Source organism: Chinchilla lanigera, unplaced genomic scaffold, assembly GCF_000276665.1.
Source record: "Chinchilla lanigera isolate Chin_1 unplaced genomic scaffold, ChiLan1.0 scaffold00058, whole genome shotgun sequence".
Classification (NCBI taxonomy): Eukaryota; Metazoa; Chordata; class Mammalia; order Rodentia; family Chinchillidae; genus Chinchilla; species Chinchilla lanigera.
Genome location: NW_004955459.1, coordinates 2,416,981 through 2,438,253, shown reverse-complemented (window position 1 = coordinate 2,438,253; position 21,273 = coordinate 2,416,981). Strand labels below are relative to the sequence as shown.

General features: G+C 36.7%; 1 protein-coding gene across 3 annotated transcripts in view; it reads left to right on the top strand.

Annotated features, from left to right (window-relative positions):
- Uggt1 (UDP-glucose glycoprotein glucosyltransferase 1) overlaps window positions 1–21,273 on the top strand; it is a 113,229-nt gene that overhangs the window by 22,921 nt on the left and 69,035 nt on the right. For all 3 annotated transcript variants that reach the window (XM_005397561.2, XM_013521040.1, XM_005397560.2), the window contains exons 6-15: window positions 827–1,001; window positions 2,430–2,526; window positions 3,799–3,877; window positions 7,472–7,572; window positions 8,400–8,499; window positions 9,778–9,838; window positions 13,855–13,946; window positions 15,494–15,644; window positions 16,767–16,886; window positions 17,383–17,468. In XM_005397561.2, the coding sequence (XP_005397618.1) occupies window positions 827–1,001; window positions 2,430–2,526; window positions 3,799–3,877; window positions 7,472–7,572; window positions 8,400–8,499; window positions 9,778–9,838; window positions 13,855–13,946; window positions 15,494–15,644; window positions 16,767–16,886; window positions 17,383–17,468 (1,062 nt within the window). The remainder of the gene's footprint in view (window positions 1–826; window positions 1,002–2,429; window positions 2,527–3,798; window positions 3,878–7,471; window positions 7,573–8,399; window positions 8,500–9,777; window positions 9,839–13,854; window positions 13,947–15,493; window positions 15,645–16,766; window positions 16,887–17,382; window positions 17,469–21,273) is intronic.

Sequence of the window (21,273 nt, the reverse complement as noted above, 5' to 3'; positions counted from 1 at the left end):
AAAGTTTTTTTTTGTTTGTTTTTTGAAAAATTTAAAAATTATGAGAAAAGCTGAAATGTTACAACAGCTAGTGAGCACATCATAATAGTAAAAAGATAAAGCTGGGCATGGTGGTACATGCCTGTAATCCCAGCACACAGGAGGCTGAGGCAGGAGCATTTCTGCTGAGGCTACAAAGTGCGTTCAAGGCCAGCTTAAACTGCATAGTGAGACCCTGTCTCAAAAGAGACAAAAAAAAATTAAAAAATAGTAAAAATGGTAGAAGAGAGACCTACTGCAATTAGTAATTTATATACTGAAAGTCATCCTGTGCTCTGCATTATTTGTACTTATGTTTCAGATAAGAGGATAATCATATTTTACATGGTTAAAAAATGCTGTAGGTTTAGTACTGTGAGATTTGGATATGTATTCTTATTCTGCCTTGGTTTTTCTTTTACTAGGAATTGTGAACAATTTTTGATACAAGTCTCCATTTTATAGTCAATATATTTTTTTTTTTGTTTTGTTTTGTTTTGTTTTTCTCCGGTACCAGGAACTGAACTCACGACCTTGCGCTTGCCAGGCAGGCGCTTTTGCCGCTGAGCTAAATCCCCAGCCCCCTATAGTCAATATTTACGTAGTGTACTTTTAGTTTTTATAGCCATGAATAAGACTCACATGGCAATGTGAGTGAAAACTATTTTAAGGCTGTGATACACTTTATATTAAGATACTTGTAATCTTAAATTATCATAGCTATACTCAACATTTTGTCTGATTTGTTTTTTAGTATTTAAATTTTCTTATGTTGAAAAATTACAATATTTGTAATATTTATTTCCAGACCCAAACCTTTATTGTTCAAAGGAGATCACAGATATCCCTCATCTAATCCTGAAAGCCCAGTGGTGATTTTCTACTCTGAGATAGGCCTTCAAGAATTTTCTAGTTTCCACCACCAACTTGTATCGAAAAGCAATGCAGGCAAAATCAACTATATATTCAGACATTATATATCTGTAAGTATTGACTTACTTTACAACTGTTTTGAATATTAACTTGCCCAGCATGACCTTAGAATATCAGCTAATAATTTCCCTCTGTTTGAAATAATTTAGTTATTTGAACTACATTTTAGAGAAGTTCAGTACTTTTCATTAGATCTAAAATGCTTGCCTTTCTGAAGAAATGTGAATTATACTTGAGAAGTGGCCTAATTTTCCTGGGGCTGGTGGTACACACCTGTAATCCCAGCACCTCGAGTTTGAGGTTTGCCTGGACTACCTAGTGAGTGCAAGGCGAATCTGAACTACACAGTTAGATGCTGTCCCCCTCCCCGCAAGGCCTAATTTTATTTCTTTTTTTTTTGGTCTTTTTGAGACAGGGTCTCACTATGCAGTTTGGGCTGGCCTTGAGCTCACTTTGTAGCCCAGGCTGGTCTTGAAGTTGCAGTGATCCTCCTGCCTCAGCTTCCCAAGTGCGGGGATTACAGGTGTGCACCACCATGCCCAGCTTGTCCCTACATCCTTTTTTTAAAATTTTATTTCAAAATGAACTATATATATATATAGTGTCTTCTAAATTTAATGATAATATGGAATTGATGCTTGAATTCAGTTTCTTTTCAAACCTTTTTGTTTTTCCCTTTTTTGTTTTTGGCACCCATTCATTTGGTGCCATTTCTAAAAAGACGTAAAATCAGGCAGAATTGATTTAGAATTAAACTTGTCACACTTAGCATTTAGAATATTATATAAAGATTATTAGCCTTTAAAGTTTATGTACCATAGTAAGTTCAGTAAATAGGTGCTTAGACTGTACAAGTCAAAAAATTTACATGGCAGTTTGAATGAGCAGAAACAGATTTTTCAAAGTCTAGTTTTTGAAAATGCCTCTTTTCCCTCAGCCCTCCAGGCCCATAGCTAGTATTAAAGGTTAAAATTTAAGGGCCATCATCATTTAGGATGGTGGTGAGACTATGATACATGGACAGCCTCATCCCAACAAAGCAATTCAGTTTTCAGATTTGCTCTGTATGATCTGCACCTTCTTTTTGTCATTCTGTATGTCTTCATATGGTTTGGAACTGTTACCTTTCAGCCATCCATTCTGAAAAATGTTAATTTAGCTTCTACCTGGGAATTCTCATTTCCACAGTTAGGACATGATACAAAATGTAAACAAAACTAGAATTTCTTCTGAGAGATAAACAAATTTTGAATTAATATTTTAAAAAATAGATTGAATATTTTAATAGCAGGTGAGTGCTGTTATTATTGTTGGTGTTTAGTAAATTCTGTTGCATACATAGTATCTGTAAAACATGATATTTTGATTGCACAACCCCAGATGATGTCTGTTAGATGCAGTGTTGACAAGCTGTGTTGAGTACTTTCTGACCTGTAAGAAGTTAGGCGATGATGACAGAATAATTGCTCTACTTGCAGAATCCCAGGAAGGAGCCAGTTCACCTCTCTGGCTACGGTGTGGAATTGGCCATTAAGAGCACTGAGTACAAGGCCAAGGACGATACTCAGGTGAAAGGTGAATTTGTAAAAATAAGACCAATGAGTTAAAGGGGAATTTGTTTCCATAATGAAAAAAAACAGATTTAGGAGAATGATGAGCCTGTGCCTGAATCTATTCTGTTTTGTTTTCTGAACTTGAAACAGTTTATTATGGGTTCTAACACTGTAGAGTTTTTTTTGTTTTGTTTTGTAATTTGTTTTCTTTTCCACTTATTTTATTTATATTTTTTATTTAATTTATTTTTTAATCAGATTTTGTTGGTACATTTTAGATATAGATAATGATCATATTCATCATAGAGAATTCGTACCTGTACATGATGTCTTTTTTTTCCCATTCCTCTACCTCCTTTAACCTCTCCTCTCTTCCCTTCCCCATTTACAAAACTTTGTTTCCATGTTTTCTTCCTTTTCTCATGTTTTTAATTTTTTATTTTTCTCTTCTTTCCTTTTCCCCTCTGCTTTCCCTTGTTGCCCTCCCCATTTGAACATTTGCTTCCTATTTCACAGTACCTATTTTACGTTTTGGTCCTTATTTACACTTTCTGTTTCTCACACCAGAGAAACTATACGGTATTTACATGTGTGTCCAATTACCATAAAGTTTTTAATTCATTATATTCATCTTTATATGCTTTTATATTTCTTCCTTTTAAACTCATTTTAAACATAAAAATGATCAGTTTGGGTAATGAAACAAATGGATAATAAGCTAGTAGTACCCCATCATCTTTTTTTCCCCCAATAGTTATACTTAGGATTAAGTTACCTAACTGCATAGTGTTTAGAATTTTGTTTTTGAAAAACCCTTTTTGCATGTTAAAAACTATTAATTTAGAAATGTTTAGCTTGTAAAATTTTCTGAAGTTTAAGAGAAAAATACATTCTTGCTGAGCATACTATAATCGCAGCACTCTGGGAGTTTGAGGATGTAGGATTGCAAGTTTGAACCCAGCCTGGACAATTTAGTAGTTTAAGGAGGCCTTCTTTCAAAATAAAAAATAAAAAGGGCCAGGGATCTTAGATCAACATTAAGTCTCTGCGTTCCGTACCTACTACCATTAAAATAAACAAACAAAAACAATGAAATCCGTTCTTCTCTTGTACAGAAACACAGGCAATGTTAAAACACTTTTATTTTAAAGACCTACTGCAAAATGTTAATTAAATGGCATTAAAATTTCAGGTGTTTCTGATTTTTTAAAATATTATTCAAATGTTACGAGGTTAAAACATGTTCATTTCTAATCTGATCCATTAGACATGTATTTTTACTATGTTTTTATAGGAACTGAGGTAAATACTACAGTCATTGGTGAAAATGATCCCATCGATGAAGTTCAGGGATTCCTCTTTGGAAGGTTAAGGTAATGATATATTCTATTTATTTTGGAAGATGCCCTTTAATCTCCAGGCCTCCTTGCATTCCTAGCATTATGTTCCCCATTACTGTTACGGATCTATTTTTTTTTTTTTTTTTTTTTGTCTTTTTTGAGGCAGGGTTTCTCTATGCAGTTCACACTGGCCTTGAGCTCACTTTGTAGCCCAGGCTGGTTTTGAACTTGCAACGATCCTCCTACCTCAGCCCCCCGAGTGCTGGGATTACAGGTGTGTGCTACCACGCCCATCTAACGGCATTTATATATGTAAATCTAACATGGAGAAATACCACTTTTTATTATAAGGTTTGTATTTTCAGTTATTCTAAAAAGATGTTCTTTTCTTCCTCATGCTTGCTTTGCTTGTGTTGTTTTTGTAGTGCTGGGGAGGCAACTCAGGGCCTCGTGTGTGCTAGGCAGGCGTGCTATCAATGAGTTGCATCCCCAGCCCTGAGCACATGACCTTGTGTCCTGCCTGTGGCCTAAACTGATTACATTTTTCTCTCAATTAATGGCATAAAGTTGGATGCTGGTTTTTTTTTATTGAATAATAGGATAAGTCAACTTGTTTCATTTAATTTTTTTCTCAGGAGAAAGAATAGATTTTAAATTGAGTAGTCCTGGTTATTTGTTTAGTCTATGAGTTTTTCTTTTTCTTTCTTTTTTTTTTGGTACAGGGAATTGAACTCAGGACCTTGCACTTGCCAGGCAGGCGCTGTGGCACTGAGCTGTATCCCCAGCCCCATTTATTTAGTCTAAACATCTGAAAAGAATGCAAAATATGTAGTAGATATCTTACAGCACAGCTCAATTAAATGTTTTATTATTTTATTATTTTTTATTATTTTAATTTTTTATTAAACTGTATTTTTTCTGGTCCTGGACATTGACCCCAGAGCCTTACACTTGGCTCTGCCAACCTTCATCACCAGTCCCCCTTTGTTTTTCTTTAATTTTCTAACCCCAAGTTGCCCAGACTGGTGTCAAACTTATGGTCCTCCTGCCTCATTCTCCCAAGTAGCTGGGATTACAGATGTGCACCATTGTATCTGGCAGGGAATTGAAAATATTTTTAATGGTGGAAATTTTAAAGTTTCATAGTTCTATAACCATTGTATAAAAGTATTACAGTATTTTGTAGGTAAAAAAAATCTTAGCTGTTATTTTAAATGGTGTAGTTATTGCAGTCATGTCTTGATAATTATCAGAGCCCTGGATTCTTTTTTATCTGGAAATTTCATCTAGGACATCTGTGGTATGCTTTTATTATTTATTTTGAATAGAATACATTTGTATGTAAAGAGTATATGCTTGGCTCAGTTTTATACATTTCATCCCTGACATTTGGCTGAATGAGATCATTTAACCAGATTAATACTTAAGTGATGTTTTAGTTCAAGTTGCATTGCTCTTGACATGTTGAATTAGTTCTGTGCATATGTACGTTTCTTATTTATTAGCAGATTCTATTTCATGTATTTATATATTTGCAGTACTGGGGATTGAACCAAGGGCCTTCCCAGTGAGCTACATCTCCAGCCCTTTATTTTTATTTTTAAAATTTTGAGAGCAGGTCTTGGTAAATCACTGAATTGCCTGATGAGGCTCAAACTTGCCATCCTTGTGGCTCAGCCTCTCAGAGTGCTGAGGTCACCACCACACAGCTCCGCATCAGCCTTGACCTCATTACTGTGTGACCAGGTACCACTTTTATCGATCCACATTTTTAGAACCCCTTTCTATATTCATGTTTGTAGAGTTTTTTGATAGTTGATTTTATGCATTTCAATATAAATACATGATGTATAATATTGAGGACATTTTGCTTTAGGACATTCAAAATAGTTCATTTATTTAGCTATCCAAAATAATTGGATCATTTTGGGTGTTTTATTATGGAAGCCATTTTGGTAACTGAGTTGTTTGGAAAGTGAGGGACCAGAGTAAATATTTGCATTAGCTGTGGGTTACACAGAGCTCATCTCCCAGCCATCTGTCTGGTAGACCTAAATGTTACAAATCTCTTTCTCTGGTAACTATTTTACTACTTTCAAATGGGTTGTATTCTATTTCAAGATAAAACCTCACAACTATGGTTAACTTAAATTATGCTCATGTAACTAAAGAATTAGTGAGCATGTAGGCTGACAAATTCATCTTGGGACTGGTAGCGGTTGCTTTTTGCAGTTTTATTTTTAGATTTAAAAAATACTCATGAAAAATATAGAGAATAATGTATACCTATGTGCTTACTACCCATAATAGACTATTGGTCTATTTGTTATTTGCTATCCCAAAGAATTATTTATCAAGTTTTCTTTTTTTCCCTAACATAAGGTTTCTTCTCTTTTTTTTTTTTTTTTTTTTTTGTCTTTTTGAGACAGGGTTTCGCTATGCAGTTCAGGCTAGCCTTGAACTCACGGGGTAGCCCAGGCTGGCCTCGAACTTGCAGTGATCCTCTTGCCTTAGCCTCCTGAGTGCTGGGATTATAGGCATGCATTACCACACCTGGCCAAGGCTTCTTTTTACTTAAAAACAGGATAGGTCAGTAGAACACTACAGGTGAAGTTGAAGTCCCACCTATACCCACTTTTAGTCCTCCAATAAAGAATCACTATTCTAGTGATATGTCTTTTTTTTTTTGAAGAAAAAAATTTAAAGCAAGAGTTGCACAGTATATACATGCTTCCCTAAACTCAGATAATTACACATTTAAAATAATTTCCGCTAATTATGAAAGTTCTGAAATAATAAAAGCATTAATTCTTCCTATAAAACTACAGTTAGAACATCAGTTTTCTATAAGCATATTAAAACATCAAGTATTTCTTGGAGTTTTGAGTTATCTCTTTAAAACACCATTGCCCTTGCATATATAGTCCTCCATTAATCAATATGAACTTTTTTTTCAAAAAGGTTTATTTTCTAGGTACTTTGTAAGATCAAGAAAACGGACCCAACAGTTATGTACTATAATTATGTCATAACAACTGAACTGCACATAATGATTTAAAGTGGGTTCAGATGAAGTTCTCGAAACACTTTGGTATGTGTATTTTAGGGACTTCTAGAAATAACAGAAATTGTAAATTCCTTCAATCCCCATTTGCATTAAAATGAATAAGTCTGGTTCAAGTTCAACATTTTGGGTCTTTATTATCAATAAAATGATCCTCAAACCAATAAATAAAGCTGTTCTATTATTAATTCACAAGATTTATTTAGCCTATTTCTGATGCAGTTGAATTGGTTGCTATAAATAAATACTCATGTACTATAATATTCACTGATAGTTTCAATCTTTCATGTAGAAGCAGAGAAATCAATACTTTTTATCATTTCTCTGAATTTTTATTATGTGATTTATGTTTCAATATATAAATTTTATGTTGTTGAGCTAACTTGCAATGTCTGTATTTATTTTTAGAGGAAAATTAACTACACTGAATTTTTTTTTTTTTGCCTATGTTAAAGACTTTTTCTTGGGATTGAGAGAGAAAATCATGAAGATAAAGTTTCAACCCTCTTCTAAGTATGCTGTGAGAAAGAGACAATGAAAAGGACTGATTTTATTTCTTTCAGAGACCTGCACCCTGAGCTAACCGGACAGTTGAAAGAACTCAGAAAGCATCTTGTAGAGAGCACCAATGAAATGGCACCTTTGAAAGTTTGGCAATTACAAGGTAATGAAAGTGTAGAGAGATCATTGGCCTACTTTTTTGATAAAGTTTTGGTATTAAAATATGGAGAATTCAAATTTAACCAGATAATTCACATGATTATGAGTACCACAGATTTTAAAGATACAATGCTAGTGGTTAATCCAAGAAGAAAAGAAACAAGTACTTTAGAAGACAAATAATGTTGGGCTGAAGTAATACAAATACATCAGTACCAGAATCTTCTCTCTGTGACCGAGTACATAAGCATGGAATACTAGAAACACATATCTAGTCTTCTGTATGCATACATTTCTTAAATGGTGTATCTGTAGGACGTTCAAGGGAGATAAGAGGTAGAATTATGTATACCTTTCTTTTCCAAAGAATGATTTATCAAAATTCTTCCACCATAATTGCTAAATGCCTTAAGCTATGTTTTGTGATATTTATTTTTTGAGACAGGATCTTGCTATGTAGTTCAGACCAGCCTTGAACTCACTATGTAGCCCAGGCTGTCCTTGAACTCAACAGCGATCCTCCTCGCTCGCAAATGCCACCATACCTGGCTGTGATGTGTTTTAAATAGAGAAGAAGAAAAAAAGGTTTGGGCTCAATTTAGCTTTTGCTAAATGTGTTAGTTTGTCTGAGTAGATCAGGAATGGCTCAGTGAATACTGTGGAGCCATGAGGTGAATGAACCTGAAACTAAACCATGAACTCTTTATGGGAATGGTTGCATGCTAAGGCCCTTTTTATTACCAAAAGCATAGTGGGAAGTAAGCCTGAATATTTTCTGCTTTTCACTGCATTGTAGTAATACCCTTCAACCTCCACTTGGCATTGTTACAGACCTCAGTTTCCAGACTGCTGCCCGAATCTTGGCTGCTCCTGCTGAGCTAGCTTTGGTGGTTATGAAGGATCTTAGTCAGAATTTTCCCACCAAAGCCAGGTAATATAAAGTTGATACATAAAGACTTTGATACATTCTTTTGCTTAACATACCCGGTTATCTTTATATTTACTTGCTAAATGATATAATTAAAATAGAAAATACTTAGAAAATGAAAGTTTTTTCACTGCTACTCATGTGCATGGTGTCCTGTTTCTGAGAAGTGGACAAGACTGCATTGGGTAGTTGAAGAGATAGAGCCAGGTGATGCTTGTGGCAGTGCCTCTTGTTAGTTGTGTAACCTGCAAATAAATCATTGCTCTACCTCTTCCCTCAGCAGTGGAATAGCAATATCTGCCTTTCAGGATTGGATGAGTTATGAATTCCAGTGTATGCTGCTATAGCTAATCAAGATTTGGCACAGGCTGTTGCTTCCTAAAGGGCTGTGTGTGTGTCATGTTACTAATTCTGCTGAAGAAACAAAGCCAGGCAGGCTAAGTGACTTATTCATAGTAATGGAGTAGGATTTTGAATTTTTTAACATTGCTCTCCATTTTATAATTTTGCATTTACATCTCATACATGCAAGGCATAATTGTTTTAGAAGCCAGATTGCTGATGTAAATCACTGCCAATCTTTTTCTGGAGTCACTGAATGAAGTGTTTTGACTTTTGATGTGGGGTGCTTTGTGAATAAATTTTTTAACCCTATGGTTTATAAGTCCTATCTAAGAGTTGTTTTTCTAATATATTACTTTTTTTTTTTTTTTTTTTGTAACGGGAATCAAACTCAGGACCTCATGCTTGCCAGGCAGGCACTGTGCCACTAAGCTAAATGCCCAGCCCTTCTCATGTATTACCTAAAGATATACAAGGAGGATTCCTCTTCTGCCATGAGTGCTTACAGGGGATGAAAAGTTTGCAGCCTTAGTTTATTTAACATTATCCTTTTGTCTTTGAGCATTAGAGATCAAACACAGTGGTAGGGTAGTATATTCAACTAAGAGCTTAGAATCAACTATACTTTAAAATACTCCTCCTTTTCTTTGGTGTTATATCTTGTAATAAGGAAAAATATGAACATCAATTGCAAAGGTTTGAGGTTTTGTCCATTCTAGTTTTTTTTGTTTTTTTTTTTTTGTTTTTCTCCGGTACCGGGAACCGAACTCACGATCTTGCACTTGCCAGGCAGGCGCTTTGCCGCTGAGCTAAATCCCCAGCCCCCCATTCTAGTTTTCTGTCGTTTATTGAACAACATGTTTCATACTTTTAAACATAGGAACATTGAAAACAATATCAAATGTTAGGCTATATTCTGATAATATTTTTATCCCATAGAGCAATAACGAAAACAGCTGTGAATTCAGAACTTAGAACTGAAGTGGAAGAGAATCAGAAGGTATTAACCAATGGAAAATAATCACTTTTTCTGCTTTTACTGTATTTTTATTTTTTTATGACTGTATTTTTAAAGATGAAGAAATCTGTGTTTAATATGTGATGTTTAGTAGTATTAATTTTTATCAAAGATGATATTATTTTGCTCATTTCTGTAATCTTTGTACTTTTAGTTTTTAATCAAAGTTAAATATGAACATAATTAAAAGCTCCACATGGTGCTTTCACATCGTTTAGAAAAGCAGCCCCCTGACATGTCTCACCTTGTGTCCCCCATCCTAAAGGTACCTACTTTCAAGTCTTAGTTTGATACTTTTCTGATAATGTTCTGATGTGCTTATGTTGATATTTTATTGCTCAATTTTAAACTTTACATCTTGGCGTTCTACTTTGAGGATGAGGTTTATCTTTTCTCTTGCTGACCTTTTAGTGGCTCACCACTGCCTCATATTGGCCCTTGTCCCATCTTTCCATCTTTCTTGTATTTTGTGTTTTTACCCAGTTTTGATCCTCTCTAATTTTGACTGGTTACTTTAGTGTATACGAGCGATTCCACAGCATTCCTTTAACCTCTTTTCATTTTGCTTTTTGTTTTGTTTTCTTCTTTTTTTTGAGTCAGGATCTCGCTATATAGTTCAGACTGTTCTTAAACTCACTATGTAGCCCAGGCTGGTCTCGAACTCACAGTGATCCTCCTGCCTCTGCCTCCTGAGTGCTGGGATTACAGGCATGTACCACCATGCCTGGCTTTAACCTCCTTTCATTTTGTTTTGTTTCTCCAGTACTAGGGATTAAACCTGGGGTCTAGGTGCTGAGCTATATCCCAGCCCTTCTTAAATTTATTTGAGACAGGGTCTCACTAAGTCATTAGTTGCCTAGACTGGGCTTAACTTGTGATCTTCCTGCCTCAGCCTCCCAAAGTGTTGGGATTCCCATGTAGGCCCAGTTTAACCTCCTTTCTTGGATTCTGTGTCTTCTTTGTTTTCAGTTTGCTCCCTTATTTTGATGCATCACATCATGCTTTGTGAGGAAAGTTGCTTGGGAGGTAGATTTGCAACTGTGACAGCAATTTCTATGTGTGTTCCATTGATGGCTTGGCTGGGTATGCAGCCCTAGGTTGAGAATCATCTAGGAGATGTGAAGGCACTGGTCCTTGGAAATTTGATTGCCTTATAGCTTTGGGGAAATCTGAAGCCTTTATATGAGATCTGTTTCTCCTGTGTGGAACCATCTAGACACTTTCATTGACTCTCCTTGTTTGAAAAGGCATATGGACGAGGCCTTCTGATGGCAAGGCGTTGAAGGTGGCCACTTCCTGGGGAACCTTGAGTGGTGCAGGTTTTCCTGCCTGGGCAGTTTCTTGGTGCCCCTTACCTGATAATGATAATGAGCAGCCAGATGCAGATGACCAGACCATACCTGAGGAAAGCCGCTGACACTGAAGACATGGAACTAAACCCAAAAGGGTGCCTCAGAGGAAAAAGACACTGCAAAGTGAAAAAAGCACAAATACCACTGATACCTTCAGAGAGGTGGGGCAGCACTGTGAAATCCAAGAGCAACAAATCTCTTGAAAGGAGAACACTGACAGCTAGCTTGGACCTGCTGGTTTACATCTGTATTCCCAGCTGTTTTGGAGCTGAGGCAAGAGGATCACTTGGGCCCAAGAATTTGAGGTTAGCCTGAACAATATAGTGAGACCCTGTATTAAATAAATAAACAAATAAACAAATAGTAATTAAATAAATAAATAGAAATAAAAGAATTTGACAGCTAGGAGAAAACTCTTAGCAAAGAGGCTGGTCAGTCTCCTGTAGGATCTGCTATTTTTCCTGAAGAGTGTAATCTTGCTGCTGGGATTATAGAAGCCCTATGGGGACGAACATGGTGACGCCCTTCCTCCAGTTTCAGTGGTGGTCCCTGCTCCCATGTTTCCTCACTTGCCAGGCCATGAGCCTCCACTTCTCTAGAGTGCTGATTCCACAAAGTGACTGAGATTTTTCCTTCCAGTTCTGCCCTCAGGCCTGCTAGGACAGTTAGCACTCACTGCTCTTCCTCTGGCTGCTGAAATTTGTTATCCTTTCTCTTCTGTTCTCTTTGCTGTGGATAGTAATAAAGAGAGTCCTTTTCTTGATATATCAGTAGAATTTCAGGAGGGCAAAAATGCTCATGTTCAATTCATTATCTTTATCCCAAATGTCCTTAATGTTTAAGTGTAAGATATTAGTTAAATACACCTTAGAAATAAACATATATTTCTCCAATTTTTACTAAATTGAATAAAACTTTATTGATAATTTATATTTTTAATTTTCAGAAAATATCAAACATTATTTTAATTTTAGAGCTTCTCTGCCGAGGAAAACAGAACACTGTTTTCTTTGAGACAGGTTCTTGCTTTGCTATGTAATCCAGGCCAGCATTAAACTCAATGCTTCTGTCTCAGACTCCTGAATACTGGGATTGCAGGCATGCACTACTATTCCTGGATAATTCCTATATCCTTACTGTGATAGATTTTTCTCAAAATGAGCCTACCTACATAGCCAGCATCCAGATCCAGGAATGATGTGATTGTATACATTTACCAGATCAGAACAGTCTGAGTGAATGTGGAATTCTTCCCTGCCATGGAAGAAAATCCAGTTCTTAATTCATGCTGCTCTTGATTATCTTCTTGTTTTAAGTTGATAAATCAATATTTGTGGTATATAGTGTGATGTTTTGAAATATATAAATATTTTGGTGTTATCCTGTAACCTTGCTTGCTGTTGAAGCAGAACCATGGCTTCCTCACTTGTTTTTCTTGTGCAATACTAGATCTTGCTTTTTTTTCTTAGTCCATGACTCCTGGAGAGTAAAGGAGCTCAGCAGGCCCAATTTTCCTTTTCTCATACCTGGATTCTTAAGGGATTATGGTCTGTTCCTGGTATCTGATTAATTTCATCTCTTCTCAAATATGTAAATAACAGTTGCTGTTTCTTTTGAAGATAGAATCTAGGAGAAAGGCAATTATTTAATAGAGCATCAATATGGAGTCATTACGATGTTTCTGTTGGCTTAGGCAGATCTCGCGCTGCATGGTCACCTCTGTACGGGACTGCCATCACCTTGGGGGGCAACAGGTGAAGACTTCCATAGAGGCCAGGTCTTACAGGGCTAGTTAGCACTGGGTACTGTCCTCAGTGTAGCAGCTCAGAAGTTTCTCGGTGTGCCTTAGTTTGAACCCTTTTTTGTTTTGTATTCCTGGACTTCATCAAGGGCTCCAGCTTTTATTGACTACTACCATAACCATCACAAACAGAGGAAGCAACCAGAGTGTAAAAAGCCCAGGGTGTATGCCCTGTTCCCTGCCACTGGCATGCAAAGGCAAGGGGAGTTCCAGAGCCTCTGCAACTCTGTAGCTAGTAGATGAGAGAAACCTACTGTGGATCCCTTCTAATAGATAGCTGACTTCTTTCTGTCTTCAATACTGTATTAAGGAGGTGAACCAGTTTCTTTGGTGGTGAGGGATTTTCTTTGTTCCTAAATCAAAAAATAAATGTCTGTTCCATTAATGTCTGGTTTAAGGTAAAAATGCTAGTTCTTTTCAGGTAGTTCTGAGAAGGATTATTGATAAAGGAAACTGAAAGAGTACAGTAACTTAATGTATATTGTGGCAGGAAGAAACTTGGTATATTTTTAAATTAAATAGAAACAAAAGTTCTATTTTATTCACATTTCCTTTTTTGAAAAGTGACCCTTGGCCCTTGGCTTATCCACCCACCTCTGATATTACAGGAAACAAGTGTGCAGGAGGGAAGGAGAGGTGGGAAAAGAGGTACATATCCTATAAATTGGCAGATTGATACAGTGTAGTAAATGCTAAGAAGGGTCTGGGGAGTATGTAGAAAAACATCTTCACCCAGCTGTAGAAAGTCAAGATTTGTATGGATGATAAAGCCCAGAAACACTAAGTTTTGTTGGATGTTCTCTTAGTGCTTCCTAATAATTTCTAATTTCTAAAAATTTTTTCAGTATTTCAAGGGAACTTTAGGATTACAACCTGGAGATTCAGCTCTCTTCATCAATGGACTTCATATTGATTTAGATACACAGGATATATTCAGGTATGGGTTTTTACTCTGTTTGTAAGTTTTTATAATAGCACATGACACATGAGGTGAAGGCTGATGGCTTCCCAGGCCTCACTCTGTGTGTGGAAATGGACCCATGCCGTGCCTCAGTGAGTGGGTGGAATCATCCATAGCCATTTTGTATTGCAGTGTGTTCTCAAAGCCAGAGAGCTTTTCAAGGGTGTGCCCTTTTACAGCTGTAGTGTTCCTGTTAACTGGAGAAACAGAAAAGAGCAGGTTCTTCTGCTTTTGGAGTATGAAGGAGGTTTATTCAGAAAGCTGTCCCTGATGTTTCAGCAGGCATTATTATTTGAATACCTATTTTTTGTTCTTTAAATGTAGTTCAAGACTAGCACTGAATTGTCTTTATGATTGGGGGATAAATGGGCAGACAGAATTTCAGATTTTTTTTTTTTGAGGTTTTGAGAGTCTTGCTATGTAGCCCAGCCTGGCCTTGAACTCAGGGTAATCCTCCTGCCTCAGCCTCCCAAGTGCTGGGGTTACAGTGTGAACCACTATGCCCAGTTTAGAATTCAGATTTTATCCTTGGATTTAAAATCAATATGATTGACACTGAGATTTCACAGTAGTAAGAATAATACTCTTGCTAATACTCTTGCTAATACTTCAGACGTAGTTGCCACTAATATACTTTCACCTTATTTTTGTTACAGTTTTGTGCTCATTTATTGGATTATAAGTAGGCCATCCTCCTTCTTGTCTTTCTTGTTTCCTCAGCCATTTTCCCATACTTTTCTCCGTGGAACTATCTGTGTACCTAGTCAGTTGATGCTGATATTGAAACATACATTAAACATAAAAACGTATTTTTTTTTTTTGAGACAGGGTCTCACTATGCAGTTCAGACTGGCCTTGAGCTCACTTTGTAGCCAAGGCTGGTCTTGAACTCGAAACAATCCTCCTGCCTCAGCCCCCCAAGTGCTAGGATTACAGGCGTGTGCCACCATGCCTGGCTAAAAAAGTATTTCTTTTTTATGTGTTTTTAAACTTTAGTTTGAGATAATTATAGATTCACTTGCAGTTGTAAGAAATGCTACAGTGATAGAACTTGCCTGTAGTCTCATAATCTCATCATTCTGGAAGGCCGACACAGGAAAATCTTAAATTTGGCCCAGCCTGGTGAATTTAGCAACTTAGACACTGCAAAAATAGAAAGGGCCAAAGATGTAGCTCAGTGTGAAGGTCCTGAATTCAGTCCATACTGCAGAGAGAAAGAAAAAGAGTCCATAAATTTATGCTTTTAAAAACATCACAGTTAATCTTTTTATTTCCTCCCTCCCCATCTCCTTTCCCCTTCTTCCTCCTCCTCTTCCCTATCTATAACTGAAAAGTATAAACAAATAGGGATCCGCAGCATGCCTTTTGTGTTGTGTACCTTGATAAGATGAAACAACATTTCCTATTTTGCTTTCTTGGTTAGTCTAACTTGGCATTGAGTTTGAACAAACAGTGTTTTTCACGGGAAGAATTTTTTTAAAGTTTTTTTCTAGTGTCTACCTGTTACTGTTTTTTATTCCCAGTCTGTTCGATGTATTGAGGAATGAAGCCCGGGTCATGGAGGGCCTTTATAGACTGGGAATAGAAGGCCTTTCTCTACATAATATTTTGAAGCTGAACATCCAGCCCTCTGAGGCTGACTATGCCATTGACATCAGGAGTCCAGCTATTTCAGTGAGTATTTTGGAGGGTTGTTCACAGGGCATTCTTGCCAGACATCTTTATTATAGCTCTCTAATTTGTCTTTTATGAGAGTTATTTCCTCCATCTCTTTTGTTGCCATCAAAGATTGCTAACTGCTTGTGTGGGACTGTATTTAATAAAGTAGTCTCTGAAATGCTCCCAAAAGTTGTTTGGCTACTGTGGTTAAGACAGTAGTTTTTCCTCTGCCATAAGATTCAGCTGAGGGCCTCTTAGGAAGGAGTGTTTAGTGTTTTCCCAGTTACATACAGGTCTTGGATGATTTTGTGACATTTTTTATTTAAGCTTGCTATTAAAAATAGGAGTTTTTATTTTTATTTATTTTTTTGGTTTTTCTCCGGTACCAGGAACCAAACTCACGACCTTGCGCTTGCCAGGCAAGCGCTTTTGCCGCTGAGCTAAATCCCCAGCCCAGGAGTTTTTAGATAATAACATTTTTAAATAAGACTTTAGTTATTAGCTGCTATATGAGCTCTCTGAGCCCCGCACCCCTTTTGGGAAGAGTTCTAAGTGTTCTACATGATTCTTTTTGAACCTTGTTTATCTGTAAAATAGAATGTGGTTACAGTGTCATTGTGGATGGTCATGGTAAAATGAGAACAGGATAGAGCTGATGGGGCTAGCAAACCTTAAGTACCCATGACTTTATGGAGGGATATATAATGTAGAATATAGGTGATCATTACTGGAGTTCTCACTTTGTGTATTTTGATGAACACTATTAAGTCATTTGTTTTTCTATTAAAAATGGTTTTGCTTTAAAGAGTAAAGACAACAGCATAAATACGACATTAGTTAGTGTAAATTGATTAAAAACCATGTGACCCATCACCATACTTTCTAAATACTGTTTTATCTCAGATTTCTTGACATTTTCTGACAGTAACTTTGCATTGGTTTTGTTTGCTAGCGTTTGCTTCACCTGTTCTCTGGTGTGTGTTGTAGTCATTTAGTTTCCTAATCAGTCACTGTACTTTTGGAAATGGTCTTGTGTCTTATGCATCTTCATAAGATAATTTACTGTTGCAGCTTTTACCACAGATTTCAGTGAGTGTGACCCAGGTATGTGCATCACAATGTGTTCTTTCTTTTCAGTGGGTCAACAACCTGGAAGTTGACAGCAGGTACAACTCGTGGCCTTCCAGTCTACAGGACCTGCTTCGCCCCACCTTCCCTGGCGTCATCAGGCAGATCAGAAAGAACTTGCACAACATGGTGAGTGAGCGCCTCCATGGCCACCCAGGAACCTTGCTCTCCCTTGCTCTCTCCCAACCTGTGTTGTATGTGCAGTGTTCAGTTCTCCCCTTTATTAGCTGCTTCCCCTGCTCACTGCTACCCACAAAGTGTTCCCTGTTGGCCCAGGGGTACCTGAGAAATGAAAATAGAAAAAGACAATAAGGCAGTCTTCATTTTCCAAGGTGAGTGAGTTGATGAAACTTTTTTTGTTTGGTATAGTAGAAGGATGGGTGTCAGGAATCTGGAATGCTGTTTCCATGTTACCACCTAAATCCATGAGAAAAATCACCTTGCCTTCTACTAACACATTCTGTGAACACAGAGGGAGATAGCTGCCGTTTGTATAGTTCCTCTTTTACGTGTTTCAAGACAGAAAAAGTTGGCTTCATGTACAGTGCTTAATGGCAATTTCTGTTGGCCTAGGGACATTTGAATAAATGTCATTTCATGGGTTCATTTCTCTTTCTCCCCATAGGTATTCATAGTTGATCCTACACATGAGAATACAGCAGAGTTGATTAACACAGCTGAGATGTTCCTCAGTAATCATATACCTCTAAGGTAACACTGGTATTGATTTGATGATACAGCTAATTTAGCTGAGGTTTTGTTTGTTATTCTGAAGTATAAGGTTGGGGCTCCAGAATTGCAGTATAATTAATAGTACAGACCATTAATGGAAGTTTTATTTTCTGCGTGGTATAAAGCCAGTGTCTTTTGAGACTGAGAGTTTATTCTCAATGGGTAGAGGCATACCACCATTGAATTATTAATAAAAATTGCGTAAAAGTAGTTTGTGGTCTCAGTTTTCTTCTCAGTGGAAGAGAATTTTCGTAGATGAATGTTCACATTACAAAGCCCGTTTCCACTTTCAGCAGTGATACATAGCTTTGTCAGTAACTGTAGTTAGATGTCAAGAACTAGATTTACATAGTTTATGCTTTAGTTCTCTTGTCAAATCTACTAAGAGAACATAATTCACTGGGTTTCTACTATTCTTTCAATAACAGTTTTCTTAAGGTATTTCTGTAAGTGTTAAGATAATTTTGCTTACATTCTCAAGTAATTCTAGTAATTTTACATTGATGAATTTGGAATTTTTAGAAATTAGAAAAAAATTCTTTGGCCAACAAATGTTACTGTGTGTTCCATGTCCATACTGAGCTAAAGGCTATGGATGTTATATAAGCTATGTTCCTACCTTGTTGGGAGGAGTCTTATGCTTGCTTTTAAACAATTTAAGAAGATGTTTGATCAGGAGGCTGAGGCAGGTGGGTCAGAAGTTTGAGCCTAGCTTGAGCCACTTTGCAATTTAGCTAGTGTCTCAAAATAAAAGAAATAAAAAGGATTAGAGGTGTAGCTCAGTGAGAGGTCCCTAGGTTCAGTCTCTAATACTGGAAGAAAAAGAGATGTTTGACCAAGTATTGATTATGTCCAGCTAACTGTAAGTGCTTTAGAATTCAGGGAGATAAAGTATAAACCGAGAGGACTGGGCGTGGCAGTGCACACCTGTTATCTGAGCACGTGGAGGCTAAAGCAGGAGGATAGGAGGATTGGTATGAGTTTGAGGCCAGCGTGGGATACATAGTTTAAGGTCAGCCTGAACTACATGTTGATACCCGTGTCTCAAAAAACAAACAACAAAAAAAGAAACCAAACCCTGTAATTATATACTGAGATAGTCTAGAAGCACAGCTTCCGTGAAGTTGGATTTCAGAGAGGCTTTGAATAAAATAGAAGGTTTTGATGCTGGAAAAGCAGAAATTTTGAGTTCAGTGAAATTTTTTTCATGTAAAGCATGAATGTCACCTAACCAGGTAGAAAAGTAAATTACTGAGCTATGTTTAGAACTGTGTTTTCATTAAAGGAGGTATCTATGAGCACAAAAATCAGCACACATTAGAGAGTGAGTAAGAATGAAATTTGGATTTACTGATACTGAGGGACAAGAAGAGTGCCTGTGATTTTAGGCTGCACTGGAGCCCTAGGCCACAGAGAAGCTTGCTGTGAGCAGCTGCGCAGCTGTGTTGCACTAGCTGTCAGCAGGGAGGGACTCCCCAGTGGCACCTGGCAGAGAGACCCTGGGAGACAGATGCCTGAAAGTTCTGGCTTAGCCTTGGCTATGGCTTTTTGCTGTAGGCCAAGTATTTTTTTTTTTTTTTTTTTTTGCTTTCCTATGACCTATAATTCTTAATGTAGATGTTAAGACACAATTCCTTGTTTTCTGTTTATTTTTACAGTCTGAATATTTTAATTTCCCTTAATATATATTTAAAGGCAGAACAAAACTCTTAAGAGAAGACTCTGATGCTCTTTCCAAAAATTAGAAACTTAGGGCGGAGGAATTAGTTTGTGAGAAGGTAATATTGTTCCAATGATTTAATTAGGTGTTAACCCATGTTTGTTTACATAAGAATATTTAGACTTCTTTTTCTAATAATTATTGTTTGAAATGGGGTTTTAAAAAATAAAGACAATTTTAATTCAAATATAAATCCTCACTTCACCTCCATCCACATACATGCACACCTCACCAGAACCATCCAATATTAACAATGTGATGTTTGATATATGTGTTTATATTTTCTTTGTTTAAATTAGTAGACTATATTTTTAGAGCCGTTTGATTCACTTAGATTGATACATGATTATTAACTAAGTTCCATAGTGTACATTAGGGTGCATTGATGGTGGTGCACATGCTGTGGGTTTTGACAGATGTATAAGGTCAAGTATGTCCATATTACAGAATCGTGCAGATTAAATTCACTGCCCTCAGGAGTCCCCTGTGCCATACCTGTCTGTTCTGCCTTCCTCCATTAGCCCTAATCCCTTGGCAACAAGTGATTTTTTTTTTTTTTTGGTTTTTCTCTGGTACCGGGAACCGAACTCACGACCTTGCGCTTGCCAGGCAGGCGCTTTGCCGCTGAGCTAAATCCCCAGCCCAACAAGTGATTTTTTTAAAAACTGTCTTTATAGGTCTGCCTTTTCCAGAATATCACAGATGCAGTGATATAGTATGTAACTTTTTCAGACCGAATTTTTTCACTTACCAATGTAGATTTAAGGTTTTTCCATGTCTTTTTGTGGCTTGATAACCTAACTTTCTTTTTATTACTGAATAATATTCCATTATAGGGATATACCACAGTTTATCCTTTTACCTGTTGAAAGACATCTGGTTGCTTTCAAATTTGGGCAGTTATGAATAAAGCTTCTTAAACATATGTGTGCAGGTTTTTATGTGGATGTAAGCTTTTCAGTTCTATTGGGTATATACCAAGGAGCCAGACTGCTGGATTGTGTGATAACTGATGCTTAGTTTTATCAGAAAATCATACTGTCTTTTAAAGGGACCAGGCTATTTTGCTTTTCCACTACCAATACAAGAGAGTTCCTATAATTTCCACATCCTCATCAGCTTTTGATGTGCAGCAGAACACCAGTAGTGTTCTGGTATCTTGCCATTTTAATAGATAGTACCAATATGTCATTGTTGTTTTCATTTACAATTCCATAATAGTATAGGATGTTGAGCTTCTTTTTATATGCTTATTTAACATGTGTATGTTTTACTTGGTGAAGTGCCTGATTGGATCTTCAGCCTATGTTAAAGTTTGCTTGTTTTGGGGCTGGGGATTTAGCTCAGCGGCAAAAGCGCCTGCCTGGCATGTGCAAGGTCGTGAGTTCGGTTCCCGGTACTGGAGAAAAACAAAAACAAAAAAAAAAAAAAAAAAGTTTGCTTGTTTTCTTAATATTATGTTTATGTTTTGGCTACCAGTACTTTTGGGTATTTTGCAAAGAATTTCTGCCAGTCTGTAGCTTTTCCTTTTGTTCTCTCTTTTTTTTATTTTATTTTAAAAATAAAAGGAGGAAAACATTAACAGACAGACAACCCTTTACAAAATAGCAAAAGAATAGTACAAATAATACAGAATTACAAACAAAGTGGTAGGAAATTAACAATGCTTGTTGTATTACATATTGATATATTCAAAGTGATTTCTCATGAAAACAAATAGAGACATGTAATATTGATCAATCAAGGACTCATTAAAAGTTTCTTTCAGCAAAGAAATAGAAGACAGTAGATCAACTATGTTAACTATCCTGAACATACATACATACAAAATTTCACCTTCTTTCCATTCTCTTGTCCCACATTCCAGTTGCCCTTTACCCTTGAGCATTTTCCTATCATTTCACAATGTCTATCATACCTCTGAGTTTATATTAACTCTTTCAGGTTTTACACTAGTGAGACAATGCAGTGCTTGCACATACAGGTATGATTTATTTCACTTACGGTAAGATCTCTAGTTGTGACCATTTCCCTATAAAAGCCTCGAGTTTATCTTTCTTTATA